The sequence below is a fragment of the Platalea leucorodia genome (assembly GCF_965183815.1).
Source record: "Platalea leucorodia genome assembly, chromosome: 15".
In the NCBI taxonomy this organism is placed as follows: domain Eukaryota; kingdom Metazoa; phylum Chordata; class Aves; order Pelecaniformes; family Threskiornithidae; genus Platalea; species Platalea leucorodia.
Genome location: NC_138837.1, coordinates 12747034 through 12762460, shown reverse-complemented (window position 1 = coordinate 12762460; position 15427 = coordinate 12747034). Strand labels below are relative to the sequence as shown.

General features: G+C 65.1%; 3 protein-coding genes across 3 annotated transcripts; all 3 read right to left on the bottom strand.

The window, feature by feature from the left end:
• Positions 1-277: 277 nt before the first annotated feature.
• Positions 278-4698, bottom strand: LCNL1 (lipocalin like 1). The gene is made up of 7 exons (XM_082327303.1): positions 4535-4698; positions 4107-4246; positions 3461-3531; positions 2684-2794; positions 2062-2163; positions 1772-1797; positions 278-493 (listed from the first exon to the last, which is right to left on the bottom strand). Exons 1-6 carry the CDS (start codon positions 4628-4630, stop codon positions 1772-1774), a joined length of 546 nt encoding a protein of 181 aa, XP_082183429.1. The 5' UTR covers positions 4631-4698; the 3' UTR covers positions 278-493.
• Positions 4699-6111: 1413 nt separating this feature from the next.
• LOC309597695 (lipocalin-15-like) lies at positions 6112-8548 on the bottom strand (the record flags this gene model as incomplete). The annotated part of the gene is made up of 7 exons (XM_082327344.1): positions 6112-6242; positions 6400-6421; positions 6536-6637; positions 7131-7244; positions 7545-7609; positions 7803-7942; positions 8453-8548. 7 exons carry the CDS (start codon positions 8546-8548, stop codon positions 6239-6241), a joined length of 543 nt encoding a protein of 180 aa, XP_082183470.1. The 3' UTR covers positions 6112-6238.
• A 969-nt stretch (positions 8549-9517) lies between these two features.
• Positions 9518-12479, bottom strand: LOC309597608 (lipocalin-like). The gene is made up of 7 exons (XM_082327207.1): positions 12329-12479; positions 11052-11191; positions 10830-10906; positions 10551-10664; positions 10203-10304; positions 9973-9998; positions 9518-9689 (listed from the first exon to the last, which is right to left on the bottom strand). Exons 1-6 carry the CDS (start codon positions 12425-12427, stop codon positions 9973-9975), a joined length of 558 nt encoding a protein of 185 aa, XP_082183333.1. The 5' UTR covers positions 12428-12479; the 3' UTR covers positions 9518-9689.
• Positions 12480-15427: the final 2948 nt, after the last annotated feature.

Genomic DNA, 15427 nt, shown 5'->3' with positions numbered 1-15427 from the left:
CCCATGGCCTTTCTCCACCCAGCCCCTCGTGCCCATGGGATTTCCAGCCTCACTGCACCTCTTGCCTCAGCTGTGCCTGGCCATGGTCCTGCCCCGTAGGAGGCACCCAGGAGGGAAAATCCTGGTGGGCTCCGAAACTGTCCTCACTTGGGTGAGCTCAGCCCAGGATCGCCCCTGGCTGCTCACCACCCACAGATCCCAGGAGGACAACAGAAGGGACCACACGCCCGAGCACCCCAGGTTCTCCCCAGACAGCTACACCAAGCTCCAGGTGAGTTTCTGTTTATTTGGCAAAAAGGAGGGAGTGGGCACTGGAGGAGCAGGAGACATGTCAGAGCCTTGACCACCAAGCTTGGAAGAGGGATGGAGGAGCAGGAGACATAGAGCCTTGATCACCAAGCTTGGAAGAGGGATCGCGGAGCAGCAGCCTGGAGCTTCAGAGCGTGGGTCTTGCATTGCTCAGCAGGAGCATCCACCAGCCAGCCCGCACCTCCTAGAAAACAGCCAGGAGAGGTGGGCTAAGTACTTGAGGTGAGAATAGAATAGAATCCCAGACTACCAGGTTGGAAGGGACCTCAAGGATCATCTGGTCCAACCTTCCTAGGCGAGAATTTGCACAGTCTAGATGAGATGGCCCAGCACCATGTCCAGCTGAGTCTTAAATGTGTTCAGCATAACGGAGTCAACCACTTCCCTGGGGAGATTATTCCCATGATTGACTGTTCTCGTAAAAAATTTTCCTCTTGTGTCCAATCGGAATGTCCCTGGGAGTAACTTGTACCCGTTACCCCTTGTCCTCACCACGGGACTCCTTGTAAAAAGGGAGTCACCATCTTCTTTGTAGCTGCCCTTTAAGTACTGGCACATGGTGATGAAATCACCTCTAAGCCTCCTTTCCTGAAGGCTGAACGAGCCCAGCTCTCAGCCTGTCCTCATACGGCAGGCTGCCCAGAGCCTGGATCATCTTGGTGGCCCTTCTCTGGACCCCTCCAGCCTGTCCACGTCTTTTTTGTGTAACAGGGACCAGAACTGCACACAATATTCCAGGTGTGGCCTGACAAGCACCGAGTAGAGTGGGGTAATGACTTCTTTGTCTCTGCTGGTGATGCCCCTTTTGATGCAACCCAGCATCCTATTGGCCTTCTCGGCCGCAGCAACACACTGCTCACTCATGTTGAGCCTCCTGCCTGCCAGGACCCCCAGGTCCCTCTCCATGGAGCTGCTCTCCAGCCAGGAGAGGGCCAAGCAGGGCTCTCCATCAGGACCAGTGTCTTCTCTTCCAGGTCTCCCCAGCTCTGTAAGGTGAGCCATCTCCAGGAGTGGATTTCTAGCTAACCCCTACAACTGAATGTGTACTGGTGTGGTGGGAAATCACATGCCAGGGTGAGCCAAAACCAACCACGTTTTGTGTGGTGAGACATCAACCCAACTTCTGGCCGGTTTTGCCGGTCCACAACCCCAAGGCCTCTTTGGCGAGAGCCGGTGTCCCGGCCCTCGCTGCTGGATGAGCTCTGCAGCCATTTCTCCACTGAACCGGTGGTTTCGGTTCAAGTGCCCTCGCTCACTGCTGGGCAGCTGCACCCTGGGGGTCCCCACTGCAGGGCAGCTCCAAAGGGAATGGTCCTACCTCCGTGCAAGCTCCAGCACAGGTTTGAACAACTCGGCCCCCAGAGTCATTCGAGGAGTTCACGGTGGTCCTTGCTGGGGCACCAAGGGGGGCAATTTCCAGCTGAGGACATTGCAAACACCATGTTGCACTGCAGCAACTCACCTACGCTTCATCGAGGCTGCATTCCTCTGTGAAAATAAAGAGAAAGGATGAGTCCGGGGCTGTGGTCTGGCTAGTCCCATTTAGCACCCAAAACAGACAACCCAGGAATGAACTAGAGCAAGGTGAAAGCCACAACGTGCCAAGCCAGCGTGCCTCTTGCTACCAGCACTTTCTTCTGCCAGCTCAGACCACAAAGTGGTGGCAGTGATGGGCCAAGCTGGTCCCTGCCGACATGTCCTGGCTCCCCGTATCGACCGAGCCAGCCTGACATGGTGCTGGGCAGTGCTCACCCTGGCTGGGCAGCATCCTGATCATCTCATCGGTGAAGCTCTTCTCCTTCGCAAGCCTCTTGAACAGCGCTGTGATTTTGGGGCTCACCTCCCGAGTTCTGCCTAAAGGCAAAGACAGGAGTTAGCTCCAGGCTGTGGCCTGTCCCTGCATCTCCTGGGTAGCTGGCGAGGACAGGATGGATGATGGTCCCTGGGGAGAAGGCTGGAGGCAGTGGTGGAGGTCCTGGAGAGCAGTGGTGGCCAGGCACATGAGACACCCCTCCGAGGGGACAAGACAAAGTGGAGGTCCTGGCACCAGCACAGTGTCTCCTCTCTTGGTTCCCATCCCCGCTGTTTCTGCCCCCTTGCAGCGGGACCCCTGCTCTACACCCCGTTTCACTCAAGGCCATGGACTCCCAGCACAGCACAGAAGCCTGAGCCCCAGTCGCCCCTGCGAGCCCCAGATCGCTGCCCCTTCCCCTGCCGCACAGGGGATGCAGCAGCCCCAGCCCCAGGGCAGGAGGGCAGTGGTGAGGAGGGGTCTCTCCCACGGGCCCCCTGACTCCTGGCCTCTTGGGCCCCTGTGAAGCACCCCGACACCTCCGAGCTGTTCACCCCGGTCAGACTGCCACAGGCTACGCACTGTAGAGCCTCAGCATGTGGAAGGTCCTCCCGTCCTTCACTCTGGAGGCAAAGATAACTGCGTACGTCTTGCCGTCGGTATCCACTACCCGCACCGTTTTATTGCCTCTCTCTGCAAAAGGACATGGAGGAAAGTGAAAAATGAATTACCTCCTCCTGAGAACTCCCACACCGCAAAAGGGCTGTACGAGTGTGAAGCCCCATGCAGGATGCCAAGGGCCAGGTCCACCCAGCCCATCGTTCTTCTGGGTCTCCCCCTCCTGGTTTTTCCTCTTGCTAAGGCTCCTCTGAAAGGCTGGGGGAGCCCACAGATCACAGCAGAGCAGAGGGACAGGAATGTGAACACAGGAGGATCTGGGGATGGTCACTGCAGGCAGCAGAGTGGCCTGGCCAGTGTCAGAATAACACTTGGGCTGGAGATGGTGGGAAGCCACTCTTGTTTCATCCCTTGGGAACATCCATCCACGGCCCCATTGCAGAATGAACCTGCTCTGCCCCAGGGTTTAAGCTTGGTCTGAACGTGTCTGTCTTATCGCAGAGCAGCTTCCCAGAGGGAGGGAGCGGGGGGTCCACCACGCTGGCTGGTCACTAGCCCTGGCACGGCCCAGCCCTGGGGTGCAGCTGGTGACCGGCCACAGAGGGATGTCCCACCCCAGGACCTCAGGAGAGGCAGACAGGCATCCCTGAGGGCCAGGCACCCTGGGGCAACCAGCTGCTTCAGACAGGGATGGTGGGAAGTGCCTCCACCCCGTCCCAAGGGCTGGGCTCCCCCACTCACCAGAGCTGTAGTATTCACCCGGGATGCCTGTTTGCTTGTAGATCGCCTCCGATTTCTTACATCCCTCCGGGCTGCAAAACAGTGCAAAATAGATGCTCCGGCTGGGGTGAAGTGACTCCCCGTCCCCTCCCCTGGGGACGCTGGCTCTGAGGTTGCTACCCCAAACGTGGAGCTTGCTGTTCAGGGATGAGATGGTGTGGCCAGAGGTGGGGGACAGCTGGCACCCTTGGAGCAACGGGTGCCTGGGTTGGCAGGGCACAGTGCTGGCACCCGAGGATCGCCCTGTGGGGTGCCATGTTCTGCGCTGGTGGGATGAGGCTGGTCCTGCTGGGAAAGCTTTAATCGTAGGGTCCCTCATCATCCTGCTGCATCCCTGCTGGGAGCAGCGGGGTTCCTCAGCCTCTGTGGTGGTACCGCTCCTGGCTGGTGCTGCCCTCAGCCTGCCTGGCCCGCCCTGAAGAAGGGTCCCCACAATGCAGCTCTTCCGAGCCCCTGTTTCAAACTGCGGGGCTGGTGGCCCTGCCTCACGCCCTGCCCAGGTCTTTGGTGGGTGCTGGATGGAGGCACCTCGGTGGAGACCCGCTGGTGAAGCTACAGGGAGGAGGTTGGTCAGTGAAGCCCATGGAGAAAAGCACTTGGCACTTACGTGGGAATGGCAAAGGAGACCTTCAGGTCGCCCTCCCCCAGGACCGCAATGGTGGCCATCGCCATCTTCAGCTTGTCCTTCTTTTGGAGGTAGCCCTCGGAGTCGGAGGCCAGAGCAATGATGTACCATTTCCCTGCAACCTGGCAGCGAGGGCGGGCTGTGAGTCCGGAGGAGCAGGCAGGGGCTGTCCCCTCCTCAGGGACCGAGCCAGGACACCCCCAGGCCATGGGACACCTGCATCCTCTCCGGGCACCAAAATCCCCTCTGGGGCACCTACGCTGGAGCTGGGTGACTGCCCTCACCTGGGTGTGACAGCGGTGTCTGTGGGGTCCCCAGCTGCCCCCAGTAGCAAAACACCTTTCCAGTCCCCACCCTGGTGACCAGAGGCCACGCTCCCACCTTCCCTTCCCTGGGATGCTGTGGATCACCTTGCTCTTGTCCAGCCCCACGGCCCCAGCGTCCTCAGCCTCCACGCGCAGCAAGCAGAGCAGGGCCAGCCCCAGGCTCAGCCCCAGGGTCCTCATCTCACCGGCTCCTCCGCCTTCCCCAGCAGGATGGAGAGCGGTGCCAGGGCTGCCGGCTTTATAGCACCGCGCTCCCCCCGCTCTGCCCCCCTCCCCGGTGCTGCTGCGTGCCGAGCTGCACCGACAACATTGCCGGTGTTGACTTGGGCGAGGTGGTGGTTTCGAAGGGCTGAAGTCACCCCGGGGTAAACAGCCTCCCGTCTTGCAGAAGAAGGGAAGTATTTGCAAGCCCCAGCCCCTTGGCTGAGAAGCAGGGTTGCAGGAGCTGTTGCACCAGTGCTGAAATTTAGGATTTTCCCAGTTTCTTCAGTCGCTTGTGAAAGAACAAAGAGAGCTTTTGTTTCCCAGCTGGCTGATGGAGGGCTGCCGGGAGGAGCGGGGAGGTCCTTCCCGGCATGGGCCACAGCAGCACTGTCACCCAGTGACCTGTCACGCAGGGGCTCGGTGACCTGTCCCTCTGGCCAGGCTGGCATCTGCCCCGAGGCTGCTCCTGGGATTGTGCCCAAATCCAGGCACCCGCACGCCGCCGGCATGACCTGACCCCATGGTGCCCGCGCAGGCTCACCCACCCGCTCTGGGGCACTCAGGGTCTGCAAAGCGGGACGCACCCGGAGCGGGGCAAGCAGAGGATGGGGTTCATGTCACCGTGGGCGTGTGTCCCCTCCTTCCCAGGGTGTGTTGTCGCCTGTCCCCTGTGCCCTGGCTCCCGCGGACTCCTGGGGTCACAGTCCCAAAAGGGTCCATGCTGTTTCCTTGCAGCCCGGCACCTGCCTGGACACGGTGGGACCCTTGCTCTGGGGCAGGGGCCCAGCGGGGGGTACCAGGGGCTGCCCCTGCTCCGCAAGAGGGGGAGGAGGATGGAGGAAGGGCGCTGTCTGCCCTTGGGGCTCATTGCAGCATGGCCCTGCCTTGGTCCGTGGGCAGATGGGGGCACCAAGGGGGCCAGGAGACGGGCGTGGGGGTCCCAGTCCTGCCATGCGTTTACCCTGGGCAGCCACTGCACAGCCCCACTCCCGCCGGGGTGGCCCTGGGGTGGGGGCTGAGCAGGGAACGGCGTGTCCTGGGGATGGGGTGTCCTGGGGACGGGGTGTCCTGGGGACGAGCTGCCTGCCAGGAGCCAGAGCCGGTGCAGGCAGGGCTGGGCAGCCTGACTGCTTAACCCTGCCTGCCCAGACCTGCTGCCCACGCAGCCGAGCTGCGCGGCGTGGTTCATCCCAGCTCAGTTCTCCCCTGCCCGCATCCCCGGCAGCTGCCCCGCTGCACCTTCCCCATCCTCTGCTCCCCAACCTCCCCACGCCGGGCGCAGCAAACAGCACAGCAAAGGAGCCCCTCAACGCCCCGGGGTCCTTAGAGGAAGGGTCGGATCCAGGACTGCTGGGCTCCGGGTGCCTCGGACCCTGGCAGCACCCCTGCTCCCGCCAACAAAAGCACCAAGCTCTGGAGCAGCTTCTGCACCTATTTATTCAGGAAGGCGAGGTGTGGTTCTGGCATGTGGCAGCGGGGCCGGCAGAGCCCAGCCGGGGAGGATGGGAAGGGGCACCACAGAGTGGGGAGCAGAGCCTGGTTTCCACCAGGTCTGGAGGATACGTGGCCCTGGCGTTGGCCACTTCAGCTGCAGGGAGGCAGGACAGATGGACAAGCCGTTAGAGCAGGGGAAAGCCGATTGACGCAGAGCCCCGAAGCAGGCGGGGGCTCCTCGGGGGGCTGCGAGTCCCTGCTCAGCCCAGGCCATGCCGGGAGGGAGCTGCGGCTTCCCCAGCCACACTCACCTGATGTCCTTGGAGCACTGATCTGTTGGAAAGCAAAGAGAGGGGTGAGCACACCACGGGCAGTGCCCTGAGCCCCCCCACAGCGTCCCCATGCAGAGGGGCCGTGAATGCCACCCCACGCCTTCCTGGCACTCACCTGACTTGGGCAGGACAGCCAGCATGTCCTTGGTCAGGCCGACGGTGGGGATGAGCTCTTCCAACTTCTGCAGGAGCTGGGGGCTCACGTCCTGCTCCCTCGCTGCAGCCGGACACCCAAGGCGGGGGCTGGTGAGTGTGGGGGGACCCGGCAGCAAGCCCCGCGCCAGGGTCTGGCTCCCAACGGGGCAGCGATGGGACCCCAGGGAAGGGTAAAGGTGAAGCCATGGAGGTGCAGGGTGGACAGTGGGCACACCATGGCTGCCCTGGGCTGGCAGCAAAGGGGCACAAGCCCCGTGCGATGGGCGACCCACCCGCCTGGGGTGGTATGGGGCAGCTGGCGGGGCTGGGGGTCCCCAGCCAGACTGGCACACCCCAGGGGGGCTTTGGTTCAAACCGCAATAAACCAGGGATATTTTTGGTGCAAGGTTTCATTCACCCCAAAATGAATTCCCAGGGCGTGCCTGGGTGCCAGCGTGTTGGGTGCCAATGTGGTGGCCCGCAGCAGCAGTGGGGAGCCCAGCCACTGTCCCCTGCCAGTGCCCATCTCCCACCCCGGGGAGCCATGGGTGCCCGTCCCCACTCCCAGTACCCACTGAGGAGCTGCAGCGCGATGCTGGGCTCCTGCCCGCTCTGCTGGAGCTGGTGCACGATGGCGTAATGGCTGTAGTCCGTCTCCACCACATGCAGGTCCCTCTTCTCTTGTGTTGCTAAAGGACCCGAGACGGTGCCTGGTCAGGCAACATGGCACAGCCCGGGCACCTCTGTGGCCCCCACCAGGGCTCACGGCTCAGGGCCTGAGCCCCAAATTTGCCCGAGGCGGGGGTGAGAGGGGAACCCCTGTGCAATCCGGAGGAGTCGGGCGCCCACCCGCAGCACGACCTCTCGCCGAGCGATGGAGGCAGAGGGGCCAAACCCGCCTCCCACTGCTCCCAGGACATGGGGGACCGGTGACGCCCACCCTCCATTTCAGGGTGTCCCTGGCTCTGATCCCCCCTGCCCCCACATACCCATGTAGTGCCCTGCCTGCCTGCTTCTCTGGAAGAGCAGCTCAAACGTTTGGCATTTGTCCGGCCTGGAAAAGGAAAATGGAAATGGCAAATGTGGCTGGATGCCACGTGGGAGCGTGGCAGGGCAGGGGGGAGCCCAGCCTGCCCAGGGGATGTGCCAGGGCACAGGCAGGACCGGGTGCTCCTCACCCAGCCGCCTTGGTGAGGAGGGGAGTCCCCTGGCCCAAGAGGGACACAGCAAGCAGGACGGGCACTCACAGGGGCCAGACAAGCTTCATAGCCAGGTTGCCCTCCGGCATGAAGCTGATGGTGATGATGGATGACTTCATCCCGTCCTTCATCTTCAGGAACACGGAGCAGTTGGAAACAGCGGCTGCAAGATGCCACGTCCCTGCAAACTGCAGCAGGACCTCACCAGTGGGACGTGGGAAATTCGTGGGGACCTGCTACCTGCCAGGGGGACCTGCCAGTCCATCGCAGGGACCTGCCAGCCTGGGGTGCGGGACCTGCCACCCTCTGTGGGGACCTGCCACCCTCTGTGGGGACCAGCCAGCCTAACATGGGGACCTGCCACCCGCCTGTGCGCAGAACACCCTGCCCTGCCCTGTGCCAGGAGGGTGGGCGCAGCGTCTGGCCCACGTTCCCTGGGGATGCGCTGCACGCTCGGGGCCACCGCGGCCCCCAGTGTTCGTGTCCCCGCAGCGGGTCTGCCCACAGCGGCGGGAGCTCGCCAGGACTAACCCAGTTTTGCACAGGCATCCACACCCTCCTGGCAGCTGCCCTGGTGCTGGGACCAGGGGGTGCCTGGGGGTGCCTGGCCGTGCCCGGGGATGCAGCACGGGCACCCTGCCCCAGCCGGCCCCTCCAGCCCAGGCAGGACCAGCCGGGCGGGCACCCTGGGCCGTTACCTTCTCAGCATCGAAGCCCGGCTGCACGGAGACCTCGGCCCCTGCCCGCAGCAGGCAGAGCAGGGCCAGCGCCAGGCTGGACAGCACGGCCATCATCCTTGCTCCGGGGGCTGGATGCGGGCAGGAGAGGTTGCACGGACCTGCCTCTTCCCGCACCCACTTTTATAGCCCCCGCCACTGGCAGCACCCCCTGCCCGCCCCCGCTTTATGCAACAGCTTACACAAGAGCAGGGATAACTTGTTACCCGTGTTAGGTGACAGTGTTGGCCCCTTCTCCTTCTAATTGCGCAGTCCTGGATGAATGCAGCCTTGTGTGAGACCCAGCCCGGAGCACGATGGGGACTGGGCAATGCCCCATGCCCGGTGCTGTGCCTGGGGAGGGGGATGAGGGTGCCCCCCATGCCCCACTCTTGGCTGTTGCCCACTGGCCCCAGGGTCTGGCAGTGCCGGGACAGATCCTGCCTCAAGGAGGAGGACGGTTGGGCCGGTGTTTTTGCCCAGGGTTGAGCCGCAGCCCGGTGACCCCCAGAAGGGGTTGCGGCTTCCCAGGATGCTGGCAGTGGGCACAGACCCTGCTCCCGGAGACGGTCCGGGCTCCCGGCATGGGGAGCAGGCAGGCGGCCGGGGCTGGGCCACATCCAACACTCATAGCCATCGCTCTGGTTCATGTCCATCCTGCCCCCACATTTTTGGAGATACCCCCCCCTGCAATTGCCCATTGCCCCATCCCCACACTGCCAGTCTGCTCGCTAGCAGGGAAACTGAGGCAGGGAGGCTGGGGTAGCCCAGGGTGCCCGAGGGGGCAGATGGGAGTGGATCCCCGCAGCGGATCCCACCCGGGGGCTCCTTCTCCCCGGTTGGGGCCGGTTTGGTGGCCAGGCAGCACCATGGCACAGGGTTGCAAGTGCACGGGGGGTCCCACTGCGGTGGCCCCACGGCCAGGAGCTGGGATCAGCCCTGACCCCCGGCGCCAGCCCCAGCCCACTGCCACCGGCCCTGCTTCCCCCTCCCCATCGCCCCACTGGGGGTCCCCCCGCGATGGCCCAGCAGACAAGGGCGGGGGGCTGGTTTTATATGGGCTTTAATGGGGACGGGGGTACAAGTGTGGGATGAGAAGCGAGGGAGTGAAGGCTGCTGCGGTGCTGGGGGTGCGCTGGGGACAGGACAGGACGGGACAGGGCGGCCACCGGCTTGCAGTGCTCTCGGGGCTCCGGCCGGCAGCAGCTGGTGGGTCTGCCTGGAAGAGATGGGGGGGTGAGCGTGGCTGAGCTGGGGGGAACAGGGGGGCACAAGGGGGAGGGACATCAGCCCTGCCAGTCCCTGTCGAGTGGGTGGGCACCCACCACCCACAGCAACAAAAGAGCCACCCCATGGGGACGGGGTGGGGGATCCCTGGTAGGGGTGAGGGGGACCCCAGCGAGAGGAGCAGCCTGGGGGGGCCGGGAAGGGGCTCTGCGGGGCGGGGCAGCTCTGAGCACCCCCGTACGGCTGGTCTGAACCCCAGCGAAGGCAGGACTCACCTAGGCAGCATCGGCCATGCATTTTTCTGCGGGAGGAAGAAAAGCGGAGATCAGCTCCTCCAGGGGCTGGGGGACCGCTGACCCCCCGGGGGACCCCGCATGGGGCTCTGCCCAGTGGCACCCCACAGCTGCCCCGTGCCGGCCCCGCAGGGAGAGGGCAGGAGGGAACCTCACCCCCTGCTCCCTGCCACCCCCCTGCCCCTCCAGCCTTTCCCGTCGGCTGCTCTCACCCGTCTGGGGCAGGATGAGGATCTCTTCGTCCGTCAGGCCCTGCTCCCTGGAGAACTGGGTGAACCTCTCCAGGCGTTCGGGACTGAGCTCCTTCGTCCGGCCTGCAGCCGAGAGTGGGATGAGAGGCAGCCCCCCCGTATCCCCCAGTGAGGGGTCACGCTGCCCCGGGGCGTGGGCAGCCCAGCAAGGGCCAGTGTCCCCATGAAGGAGGACCCAACCCAACCGTCCCATGGGTCACCCAGCTTGGGAGATGATGCTGCCCTTCTCCTGTGGGAGAGATCCCCCACCGAGGAGATCCCAGGGGGTCCTGGGGGGCAGGCAGCATGGGGGTCCCGGGGCAGACGTACTGTAGAGCAGCACCATGGTGGAGGAGCCGGTGCTCTTGGAGATCTGGGTGGCCACCAAGGCGTACTCCTCATAGTTGGTCTCCACCACACGGATGTCATGCTTGCTGCCCCAGCCTGCGGGGGACACGGAAGGCACGGCTCAGCCCGAGGCACCGAGCCAGCCCCGAGGCGCTCTGGCGAGGGCAGGAGCAGGGACAGGAGACAGCGTGGCCAGGCTGGGAGCTGGGAGCACGTCAGGGGCTGCCCCACGGGAGGACGGGCTGGGAGCTGGGCACTCACGTGGGCTGGTGTAGCTGAACCGCCCCGGCTGCTCTGTCTTGGTGTAAAGGCTGTTCCTCTTCTCGCACTGGTCACCCCTGGGAAGCACAGCACGAGGATGTCAGAGGGGCCGGGGGGATGCTCCAGCCCGCACCCAGCCCCAGGCACGGCACCAGCGCCCACCACCCCTGCGCGGGACGGGGGAGCAGCCCCTGCTCACCCACCCCCTCCCTGTGCCCGTACTTGGGGTAGGTGGAGGTGACTTCCAGGTTCCCATCTGCGGTGGCAGAGATGACCGTGGTGCACATCTTCATCAGGTGCTTCTTCTCCTTGAACCAGTTGGAGTTGGAGGCCAGGCCGATGCTGTACCATCTCCCTGTGATCTGCACACAACCTCCGCTCAGTCGCCCGTTGGGCGCAGACCCCGTCTCGCCCCCCGGCCGCCCGCCAGCCCCGTGGCAGGACGGCGTCCTGGGGTCCTCGTCCCCCAGGTTGCTGCTACAGCTCTCGGCGTCCACAAAACCCAGCGGCCAGGAGAGCCCTGGTTTACGACGTGCCCTTCGCTGCCACTTCACTCGGGGTGTTTCTTTCCTCTTTGCCCCAAGACCGGGGAGGGGGTGACAGGACCGCCTGGCTCTGAGATGCCATTTGTATCTGTCCGGGGACACGTCAGGACCCTGGGGCCAGCGTGGCTCATCCCAGCCTGGTCCCTGGGGCCACCGGCTCAGCGCACCCGGAGGGGAGCTGTCAGCCTTGGAGATGGGCTGTGCTGGGACCACCCTGCCGTCCGGGACCTGCCACCTGCCCTGGGACCACACGGCCACCCCCACCCTTGCAGGATGTGCCTCCGTCCCTGCCACCTCCCTGGGGTGGCGGTGTCCCCCAGGACCCCTCCAGGGGCTCCCTGCAGGAGCAGGCAGCGTGGCCCCTGCCCTGGCTTGGTGGGACACCGGGGCTGTGGCGCCGGGACCCCAGCGTGCAGCTGGGCTGGGGCTGTTCTGCACTGGGGGGAGGACAGGGGGTGCAAGCACCCCGAGCAAGCCAGCACCCAGGGGCTGGGAGGGCAGAGGGGCGCGTGGGACCCCCCAGCACAGCAGCCCTTGGGTTTTTGGGACCCTGGGTTGGGGGTGGATGGGGTCTGTGTTGGAGAGGGGGGGTCCACGGCCCATCTCTGTGCTGCCCGTGAAACTGAGCTTGCTTTTCTCAGTGCCCCCCATAAAACCCCTGTGCATCTACACCCACCCCATGGCACAGGAGGCAGCCTGGCCCCACACCTACTCAGTCCTGCCCCACAGGCTGGAGCCTGGATCCTGCATTCCCTCCGGAGCCACCGAACCCAGGCCCCGGGGGCTCCCCAGGGACGGGGGGCTGCGGATACACCAGCCGCCCTGCCCCTCCCGCTGCTGGGACCATCCTGGCCCCAAATCCACCTGCAACACCATCTCCACACATTTCCAGGGCGAGGATCCCCCAAAACACCCCAAACCCCCATGCAGGTGATGCCAGCCTGGATGGGTCACCTTGTCCTGCTGGAAGTCAGGTTGCACGGGAACGCTGTCCTGCGCGTGCAGTGCCCCGAGCAGGGCCAGCCCCAGGACGCCCAGCAGCGTGGCGTGCATGTCTCCCACCGAGCTGAGCCGAGCTGAGCCGAGCCGAGCGAGAGGAGCAGGCAGAGCGCTGCAGTGCTGAAGAGCCAGGCAAGCCTCTATTTATGGGCAGGCTGTGCGGTGGCCCCAGGGGGGCCAGCCCTGCCTCCCCCCCATGCCGTTATGCAAGCAAGAGCAGGGGCGAGCGCCGAAGCCAAAGGGCAGGCGGGGGAACCTGCAAATGTTTCCCTCCTGTTGATATGACATGTTTGCTTTGGGGTGCCAAACTGCTCTGGAGCAAAAATACAGCTCGCAGCCAGCACGGCGGCTGTCCCAGCCCCCAGCGCCGCAGAGCCCGGGGCCAGTGGGGGCAGCTGGGGCTGCCCACAGGCACGGGCAGGGGGCCAGGACCCCGGGCCAGGGCTTGCTGGCTGCCCCGTCCCTGTGGGATGGCCTCGCTCAGAATCCAAGAGGGGCCCAATCGAGGTGGAGGGAACATCAAGTGCCTGCCAGGTCCTGATCCAACCCATGGGGCTCGTGGGCACCTTTGGGTGCTCCTGCGGGACCCCCAACCGGGCCCTGACCCAAGTCCCTGCAGCACCCAAGGAAGCATCTCGGCCAGCCCCGCCACCCGTCGGGGTGCATCCCACCAAGGTGCAGCTCCAGTGCACCCCAATGGCGAGCTGGGGGGCTGGGGGTGTCGGGGGGGAGCCAGACCCCGGCCTCGGGCAGCCCTGGCACCCAGCTCCCTGGGGACCAGCACGCAGCCAGACAGGCCCCCAGTGCTTCACCCCCCCCATGCCACCCTGCACCCATTGCCAAGAGGGGCTGGGAGACGTCCTGCCCCTTGGGTGGGGGTCACCAGCAGGCGCTGAGCTGCCCCCCCTTCATTTGGGGACACCCTGAGCACCCTCAGAGTGAGGGCTGGGGATGAACGCTGGGTGTCAGCAGCAGCACCCATGGGTCTGGCACGGTTTGGGCAGGGCTGGCCATGCCGGGCCGAGCATCAGCTCCAGCGGCTCTCCCCGCGGCACAGCCCTGCCAAGGCGCTTTATGTAAGGAGCATGTTTTCACAACAGCTGGTTTTATTCCTCTAGCAGCCCACCCTGCCCGCCCGCCCCGGCACATTCCCTTCCCCGCATCCAGCTGCGCGTCCGGCCTGCCCCTGCTCACCATGCGCCAAGGGCCGAGCCGGCCCCAGCTCTGCGGATTTATTAAAACAAAACAAAAGCTGAGCCGGGCAGGAGCGAGCATCACGAGAGCCCGGCTGGGGCCCCCCTACACGCTGGCTTGGGGGCTCAGCCCCTGTCTGAGCCCACCCTCAGGATGCAGGGTGCCAGGAGGAGCTCTCTCCATCAGGCATCAGAGGCACAGAGCACCCATGGGTGTCACCGTAGCCCTGCGCTGGGGCAGGGACACAAACCCCCTGGCTGCCTGGGTGTCCCCGGCTCTGCCCTGCCCGGGCAGCAGGAGGGTGCCCAGGAGATGCCTGCTCTCCCAGCTCTCCTGGGGGTGGCAAAGCTGGGGGCCAGCCCAAGGAGCTGGGTGGCAAAGCCGGGTGTGAGCTCAGGAGCGTGGGGACACATAAGGGCACACAGGGGCACACGGGGGCAGCAGTGGCGGCGTGGGGCAGGCTGAGCCCGCTGCCAGGGCTGGGGGGCGCGGGCAGGAGGTAGGTACCTGGGCTGCGGATCACCGCCGCGCCTGGACACAGACCCTTAGGCACAGCCCTGGCATTTGCACCCCAGAAATGGGTTCACGGCAGGTAAACGCAGGCTGGGCTGAGCCGGGTGCAGGGCGCAGGGGGGTCCTTGGGGACCAGCCCAGCTCCCCAGGGCGGGAGGGCAGGGCTCTCCCCTCACCTCCCATCGCCCTGCCATGGCTCCAACGCAGTGCAGCCACTTCTGAGGTGCAGGTGGGTGCAGGGCAGAAAGTCAGCCGGATCCATAGCACCCCGACTCTGCCAGGCTCAACCGGGAGGCCTGGGGGGGGGGGGTCTGCGAGCGTGGCCGGACACGACTGCCCCGCACGTGGGCAGCGGGGACAGGGGCTGGCTTCAGGCGAGTCACGTGGCGGTCCCTTACATAAGTCCCTGATAAACAACATGTGTTACCAGTTTCCGCAAAGATTGCAAAATGCCGGCGCTGTGGGCAGAGGGCTGCTCCCCACCCCGGGGGCCGCGGGGTGGCCGGGGAATTGGCACCACTTGCCCAAAACACCCCGGCCCAAGCACGTGGTGGGACAGCCCCGGCCAGGCTGGGCGCGCAGGGGCGAGGGGTCCGGCCGCGTTACCCCGGGGGCTGCAGCCCCTCTGCCCTGGTTGCACCCCCAGTCCAAGCCCCTGCAGCCCCCCAGCGTGCTCAGAGCATGCAAGGATGTCCCCTGCCCGGCTCTCCCGTGGGGTGTTGGCCATGCAGGCAGGCTTTGGGCAGCCCTCACAGGCAGCAGCCCCTGGGGGAACACAGTCCGCAGGGCTGGGAGACGGGACCGAGGTGTTTCACTGCCTCCGAGGCCCTGGGGGCCAGCAGGAACACTGTGGGGCCAAGGTTCCCTCCTCTGGGGTCCCTGAGGGATCTCCTGGCTTGTCCCAGGGGAAGGGCTGATCCTGCGCTGGTCCCCAGCACCCCCCAAGCCTGTGCAGCCCCACAGCAGCAGGCACGGTGCTTTTCCCCACACCGTGCTGGGCGCTCAGGGCTTTCTCTCACTTGCCAGCCAGACTCACGTGCACTACAGCACCCGAGGGTAAACTGGGAACTGCCACGACTCCTGTTTCAGTGTCCCATGGCTGGGGCGAGGACAAGGGGGGTGCGTGGAGGGGGCTGCATGGCCCCCCAGCACCCCCAGCACCCCCCGGGCTGGGAGCACAGTTCCAGGGCACCAGCAGAACCGGGGTCGAGGCAGCACTGGCCTTGCTGGGGCAGATCGAGGGGTGACTTGCCTGGACACAGACCCTTCTCTGAGGCGTTTATTGGGGTGTTGCTGGTGCTGCGGGGCACGGGGGCGCAGAGCAGAGGGGTGACACAAAGCTGCGGG

Excerpts from the sequence above, each read along its gene's own strand:
- LCNL1 (XM_082327303.1), bottom strand. The coding sequence starts at position 4,630 with ATGAGGACCCTGGGGCTGAGCCTGGGGCTGGCCCTGCTCTGCTTGCTG. Across the intron at positions 3,532-4,106 it reads GTCTCCTTTGCCATTCCCAC|CCCGGAGGGATGTAAGAAAT; the intron begins GTAAGTGCCAAG and ends ACTGTTTTGCAG. Across the intron at positions 1,798-2,061 it reads CAGGATGCTGCCCAGCCAGG|AGGAATGCAGCCTCGATGAA; the intron begins GTGAGCACTGCC and ends TTATTTTCACAG.
- LOC309597608 (XM_082327207.1), bottom strand. The coding sequence starts at position 12,427 with ATGCACGCCACGCTGCTGGGCGTCCTGGGGCTGGCCCTGCTCGGGGCA. Across the intron at positions 10,665-10,829 it reads GTTCAGCTACACCAGCCCAC|GCTGGGGCAGCAAGCATGAC; the intron begins GTGAGTGCCCAG and ends TGTCCCCCGCAG. Across the intron at positions 9,999-10,202 it reads CCTCATCCTGCCCCAGACGG|AAAAATGCATGGCCGATGCT; the intron begins GTGAGAGCAGCC and ends TTCCTCCCGCAG.